The sequence below is a fragment of the Mandrillus leucophaeus genome, unplaced genomic scaffold (genome assembly GCF_000951045.1).
Source record: "Mandrillus leucophaeus isolate KB7577 unplaced genomic scaffold, Mleu.le_1.0 Scaffold436, whole genome shotgun sequence".
NCBI classification, from domain to species: Eukaryota; Metazoa; Chordata; class Mammalia; order Primates; family Cercopithecidae; genus Mandrillus; species Mandrillus leucophaeus.
The window spans coordinates 70631-78037 of record NW_012104654.1 but is presented as its reverse complement, the minus strand read 5'-3'; the positions used below and the strand labels follow the sequence as shown (position 1 = coordinate 78037).

General features: G+C 41.9%; 1 protein-coding gene across 1 annotated transcript in view; it reads left to right on the top strand.

Annotated features, from left to right (window-relative positions):
- Positions 1-4135, top strand: part of GPR1 (G protein-coupled receptor 1) — a 63367-nt gene extending 59232 nt beyond the window's left edge. Inside the window, exons 4-5 of the mRNA XM_011993874.1 lie at positions 1875-3567; positions 3886-4135. Coding sequence (XP_011849264.1) covers positions 1903-2970 — 1068 coding nt within the window. The 5' untranslated portion in view covers positions 1875-1902 and the 3' untranslated portion in view covers positions 2971-3567; positions 3886-4135. The remainder of the gene's footprint in view (positions 1-1874; positions 3568-3885) is intronic.
- The last annotated feature ends 3272 nt before the right edge of the window (positions 4136-7407 follow it).

Sequence of the window (7407 nt, the reverse complement as noted above, 5' to 3'; positions counted from 1 at the left end):
TTTGGTAGAAATTCTAAGAGACAAAATTTGGTATGGGCAAAAATTAAAACTGATTAATAAATACAATCTTTGGCCGGACACTCTGGCTTACACCTGTAATCCCAGCACTTTGGGAGGCTGAGATGGGTGGATCACTTGAGATCAGGAGTTCGAGACCAGCCTGGTCAACATGGTGAAACCCTGTCTCTACCAAAAATACAAAAATTAGCCAGGAATGGTAGCAGGCATCTGTAATCCCAACTACTCAGGAGGCTGAAGCAGGAGAATTGCTTGAGCCCAGGAAGCAGAGGCTACAGTGAGCCGAGATCACGCCATGCACTCCAGCCTCGGTAACAGGAGGTTGTCTCAAAAAAATAAATAAATAAATAAAAAACAGGAGGCTGTCTCAAAAAAAAAAAAATCTAATCTTTGTCTTAAATTATTATAGAAAAGAATTATTTCAATAAGGTAAAATTTTAAATAAAGCTTAATTGCATTCTGTAGAATTATATCTATCTATCTATCTATATATATATATCAATATAGAAATTAAGTGGTCATAATCAAATTTACTCCAAAAGCCACCTTTTGGATGAGAAGCCATCTATATTGATATAATTCTGATTACTATGTTTGCTTTCACAAACATGGACTCAAAACATCCTTGGATGCAAAATCTCAGTTCAAAATCTCCAGTGACCTGCAGGTAGATTGATTAGGAAGTAGTTGGAACTGTTTATCTAGAGTTTAAGTAGTCAGGGCAACAACAAATCCAGATTTTTCAGGAAAATTTTCTGTTTTGAGGTGGGGTCCTGCTCTGTTACCCAGGCTGGAGTGCAGTGGCTTGATCATAGCTCACTGCAGCCTCAAACTCCTGGGCTTATGCAATCCTCTTGCCTCAGCCTCCTGAGTTGGGACTACAGTATGAGCCACCAGACGTGGTTATTTAAAAAAAAAATTTTTTTGTAGAGACAGATTTTTGCTATATTTTCCAGGCTGGTCTCGAGTGATCTCCCTGCCTCAGCCTCCCAAAGTGCTGGGATTACAGGTGTGAGTCACTGTGCCTGGCTGAAATACAGATTGTGAAGTTATCACTCTGTAAGTATTAATCTGTTTTCTTTTGCATTTGTCTGTAAGTATTAATCACTCTGTAAGTATTAATCTTACAGAGTGAAGTTATCACTCTGTAAATATTAATCTGTTTTCTTTTGTATTAATCTGTTTTCTTTTGCATAAAATCATAATGCATATAGGAATCTAATAAATGCTTATTGAATGTTAGATTCTCTCTAGTCAGCCCTACAAGCATTACAAACAGAAGAATTATAACTGTAGTCTGTCATTTTAATTTACCAATTACTAAATAATTTACAGAAATGAACTCTCATGCTGGGAGAATGATAATCAGAGTGAAACTGAGGCTCACCAAGACTTGAACATATGAGTATAACCACAAGTCCTATCAAAAAATATACTGTGTTTGCTGGGCATAGTTGCTCATGCCTGTAATCCCAGCACTTTGGGAGGCTGAGGTAGAAGGATCACTTGAGCCCAGGAGTTCAAGACCAGCCTGGGCAACATAGTGAGACCTTGTCTCTAAAAAAATTTTAAAATTGGCTGGGCATGGTCGTGAGCACCTGTGGTCCTAGTTACTGGGGAAGCTGAGGTAGGAGGCACTTGAGCCTAGGAGGTCAAGGCTGCAGTGAGCCAAAATCATGCCATTGCACTCCAGCTTGGGCAACAGAGTGAGACCCTGTCTCAAAAAAAAGGAAAAAAAATACTATGTCTAGTCCATAACCTGAAATACTTTTATCTCCATGTTCCTTATCATTCACTGAACTTTTATTTTTCTTTAAAAAAATTTTTTTCTTTCTTTTTTTAATTTGTTTCTACAGATTTCTTCATTCTCCATTTAGCAAGGTCATGGAAGATTTGGAGGAAACATTATTTGAAGAATTTGAAAACTATTCCTATGCCCTAGACTATTACTCTCTGGAGTCTGATTTGGAGGAAAAAGTCCAGCTGGGAGTTGTTCACTGGGTCTCTCTGGTGTTATATTGTTTATCTTTTGTCCTGGGAATTCCAGGAAATGCCATTGTTATTTGGTTCACAGGGTTCAAGTGGAAGAAGACAGTCAGCACTCTGTGGTTCCTCAATCTAGCCATTGCGGATTTCATCTTTCTTCTCTTCCTGCCCCTGTACATCTCCTATGTGGTCATGAATTTCCACTGGCCCTTTGGCATCTGGCTGTGCAAAGCCAATTCCTTCACTGCCCAGTTGAACATGTTTGCCAGTGTTTTTTTCCTGACGGTGATCAGCCTGGACCACTATATCCACTTGATCCATCCTGTCTTATCTCATCGGCATCGAACCCTCAAGAACTCTCTGATTGTCATTATATTCATCTGGCTTTTGGCTTCTCTAATTGGCGGTCCTGCCCTATACTTCCGGGACACTGTGGAGTTCAATAATCATACTCTTTGCTATAACAATTTTCAGAAGCATGATCCTGACCTCACTGTGATCAGGCACCATGTTCTGACCTGGGTGAAATTTATTGTCGGCTATCTCTTCCCTTTGCTAACAATGAGTATTTGCTACTTGTGTCTCATCTTCAAGGTGAAGAAGCGAAGCATCCTGATCTCCAGTAGGCATTTCTGGACAATTCTGGCTGTGGTTGTGGCCTTTGTGGTTTGCTGGACTCCTTATCACCTGTTTAGCATTTGGGAGCTCACCATTCACCACAATAGCTATTCCCACCACGTGATGCAGGCTGGAATCCCTCTCTCCACTGGTTTGGCATTCCTCAATAGTTGCTTGAACCCCATCCTTTATGTCCTAATTAGTAAGAAGTTCCAAGCTCGCTTCCAGTCCTCAGTTGCTGAGATACTCAAGTACACACTGTGGGAAGTCAGCTGTTCTGGCACAGTGAGTGAACAGCTCAGGAACTCAGAAACCAAGAATCTGTGTCTCCTGGAAACAGCCCAATAAGTTATTACTTTTCCACAAATCAGTATATGGCTTTTTATGTGGGTCCTCTGACTGATGCTTTCAGATTAAAATTGTTTCCAAGATAGAGAGCTGACTCTACTTTTATTGTTATTGTTTCTGGTCACTATATAGGCATCACATTTTTGTGTGGATATGAAACTTAGGAAGGATCCTCTTGACTCCTTGTGATGTGGCAATAAAAATTTTTTTAAAAACTGAAAATACTTAGGAAGGATCCACATAATTTTTTCTGCAACTTAAATGAAATGCATCATTCTTGCTAAATATACCATGGTGAATTAATCACTTTTGAAGCAGTATCAGTTATTTTTTAAATAATAACTTTTCTAAAGCCTTAAGTCTTAATATTGAATATATGATTGGCCGGGCACGGTGGTTCACACCTGTAATCTCAGCACTTTGGGAGGCCAAGGCGGGCAGATCACTTGAGGTTGGGAGTTTGAGACCAGCCTGACCAACATGGAGAAACCCCGTCTCTACTAAAAATACAAAATTAGCCGGTCATGGTGGCACATGCCCGTAATCCCAGCTACTCGGGAGGCTGAGGCAGGAGAATCACTTGAACCTGGGAGACAGGCCGGGCGCGGTGGCTCAAGCCTGTAATCCCAGCACTTTGGGAGGCCGAGACGGGCGGATCACGAGGTCAGGAGATCGAGACCATCCTGGCTAACACGGTGAAACCCCGTCTCTACTAAAAAAATTTAAAAAACTAGCTGAGCGAGGTGGCGGGCGCCTGTAGTCCCAGCTACTCGGGAGGCTGAGGCAGGAGAATGGCGTGAACCCGGGAGGCGGAGCTTGCAGGGAGCTGAGATCCGGCCACCGCACTCCAGCCTGGGCGACAGAGCAAGACTCCGTCTCAAACAAAAAAAAACAAAAACAGAACCTGGGAGACAGAGGTTGTGGTCAGCCGATATCATACCACTGCACTCTAGCCTGGGCAACAAGAGCAAAACTCTATCTCAAAAATAAATAAATATATGATTAACGAATTTTTTAAACATTACAATGTTTTCTTAAATTCATTTTAATTTTGTACAAATAACCTACTAGACACATTTTTAAAATGCAACATGTGTACTTAATTTCTTTATGTAATCTATGTATATACATTTATGAATTAAAGTAATTGTTGGTGATCTTAAAATATCTGTTTTAGTTAATGATTTGGAAGTTTTTTCTTCTTTCTCCCTCTCTCTCTCTCTTTGTTTTTTATAGTAGGAACAGCCTTTATTGGTTGCGATGGGAAGTGGAAGAGGAGGGGATATGACAGCTCGTGTTCCTGAGACGGTGTCCACAGATACTGTCGCTACACTCCAAAAACCCAGTTAACTAATGATGCTTAATAAACTCCTCCCAACCCTAGTTCTTAAAACAATTTATACTTGTGATATTATTCTCACAATTCTGAGGGTCAGGAATTCAAAGAAGTCAGAAGGGAGGTTCATCTCTCTCTGCTTTGCAATATCTGGAGCATCAGCTGGACTGAGATGATGCAAATCACAGCTGGAAGCTGCCTAAGACATCCCCTTCACTCCCTCCCTCTCCCCTCCCAACACAGCTATTCCACCATGGCACTTCAGGGTAGCCAGACTTCTTATGTGGCAATTCAGGGCTCCAAGAGGCCAAGGTGGACATTTCTAGTCCTCTTAAAGGCTATGACTGGTACAGGTACAGTATTACTTCTACTGTATTGTATTGGTCAAAGCAGGCATAGAGCAGCTCAGGTTTAAGGGGAAGAGACACAGATCCCCACCTCTCAACAAGAAGAATGTCAAAAAAAAATTGCACTCCTCTTTAATCCTCTACAGTATCATTATAAACAGAAATGCTTTCAGAAAATTCTGTGTATCAGGTACCTATCAATGGTAGATTGAATAAAGAAAGTGTCGTACATCATGGACTACTACACAGCCACAAAAAATGTCCTTTGCAGCAACATGGATGGAACTGGAGGCCATTACCCTAAGTAAATTAGTGCAGGAACAGAAAACCAAATACTGCATGTTCTCACTTGTAAGTGGGAGCTAAGGCTGGGCTTAGTGGCTAATGCCTGTAATCTCAGCACTTTGGGAGGCCGAGGTGGGCGGATCACCCGAGGTCAGGAGTTCAAGACCAGCCTGGTCAACAAGGTGAAACCCCATCTCTACTAAAAATACAAAATTTAGCCAGGTGCTAATCCCAGCTACTCGGGAGGCTGAGGCAGGAGAATCACTTGAACCTGGGAGGCGGAGATTGCAGTGAACCGAGATCACACCACTGCACTCCAGCCTGGGCAACAGAGTAAGATTCTGTTTCCAAAAAAAAAAAAAAGGTCAGGTTCAGTGGCTCCCACTTGTAATTCCAGCACTTTGGGAGGCCGAGGGAGGGGAGATCACAAGATCAAGAATCAAGATCAGCCTGACCAACATGGTGAAACCCCGTCTCTACTAAAACTACAAAAAATTAGCTGGGCATGGTGGCACATGCCTGTAATCCCAGCTACTCAGGAGGCTAGGCAGAAGAATCACTTGAACCCGGGAGGTGGAGGTTGCAGTGAGCGGAGATCACACCACTGCACCAGAGTGAGACTCCATCTCAAAAAACAAAACAAACAAACAAAAAACCTGTTGCGTACTGTGCTCACTACCAGGGTGACAGGATTAATACTTCAAACCTCAGCATCATACAATATTCCCATGTAACGAATCTGCACATGTACCCCCCTAACTAAAATAAAAGTTGAAATTTTAAAAAAAGGGAATGGGTATGTAAACGTGTATAAACTAAGTGTATATATGAAAACACTGACATTCAGATGGCAAGCAGATTAGTCTAATTTCAGAATGATTTCAGAAAAATCATGGACATATTGATATATTTCCACCTTCTATTCCTATATTTATATAGACACCACTGTAAGATCAATAAAGCATACCTTTAGGTCAGTGACCTCTTCATGGTGCAAATCTGTTGAATTTTAGACTACACATCCCTTCCAAATTATTTTTTCCCTAAGGTATATAAGCCCTGGGTCTTGGGGGTAATGGTGCAGGGATCCACCATCTTGTCTCACCACCATCCAAGACACAGATATGGCTTCTGTTCGTAAGTCTCTATCAGATGTTTCTTTCTGAGAAACTGGATATGTCAGCCTCTTTAGCCTCTCAGCTTCCTCAGACTTTGATGGTTGGTTTGCATAGACCTGCACAGCGTGGAATGGGTTTAGAAAGTGAGATTAAATCTGCATTAAAAATCCTAAAATAAGGTAGAAAATAATAAGTGCCATAACAGAGCCAAGGAGAAGTGCAGATTGTTCAGAGGAAAGAGATTGCATCCAACTGTGGAGGTGAAGAAACACTGGAAATCTATATCCTTGTCTTTGAGGTTTCCCAAAGATCCGCCTCTTATTCCAGTCACTGCTAGAGTCTGTCTTGTCTGACTCTGCTATTTGCTACAAGTATAAAAACATTTTTCAGTTTCTACAATTTCTCAATTTTCTTTTGAAAATTATGAAGGGAGCAGTCTTTTTGCCTGCCACCATCCACAGAAGATGTGGCTTGCTCCTCCTTAACTTCCACCATGATTGTGAGGCCTCCCCAGTTATGTGGAACTGTGAGTCCAATTCAACCTCTTTCTTTTGTAAATTGCCCAGTCTCAGGTATGTCTTTATCAGCAGCGCAAAAACAGACAAATACAGTAAATTGGCACCAGTAGAGTGGGTCACTGCTGAAAAGGTACCTGAAAATGTGGAAGCCACATTGGAACTGGGTAACAGGCAGGGGTTGGAACAGTTTGGAGGGCTCAGAAGAAGACAGGAGAATGTGGGAAAGCTTGGAACTTCGTAGAGACTTGTTGAATGGCTTTGACAAAAATGCTGATAGTGATATGAACAATAAGGTCCAGGCTGAGGTGGTCTCAGCTGGAGATGAGGAACTTGTTGGGAACTGTAGCAAAGGTGACTCTTGTTATGTTTTAGCAAAGAAACTGGTGGCATTTTGCCCCGCCCTAGAGATTTGTGAAACTTTGAACTTGAGAGAGATGATTTAGGGTATCTGACTTGTAGCAGTCCGTTTTCAGGCTGCTGATAAACACATACCCATGACTGGGCAATTTACAAAAGAAAGAGATTTAATGGACTTATAGTTCCACTTGACTGGGGAGGCCTCACAATCATGGTGGAAGGCGAAAGGCACGTCTCGCATGGGGCAGGTGAGAGAAGAGAGCTTGCACAGGGAAACTCTCCTTTTTAAAACCGTCAGATCTTGTAAGACTTACTCGCGATCGTGAGAATAGCACGGGAAAGACCTGCCCCATGATTCCATTACCTCCTATTGGGTCCCTCCCACAACACATGAAAATTCAAGATAAGATTTGGGTGGGGACACAGCCAAACCATATCATTCCACCCCTGGCTCCTCCCAAATTTCATGTCCTCAC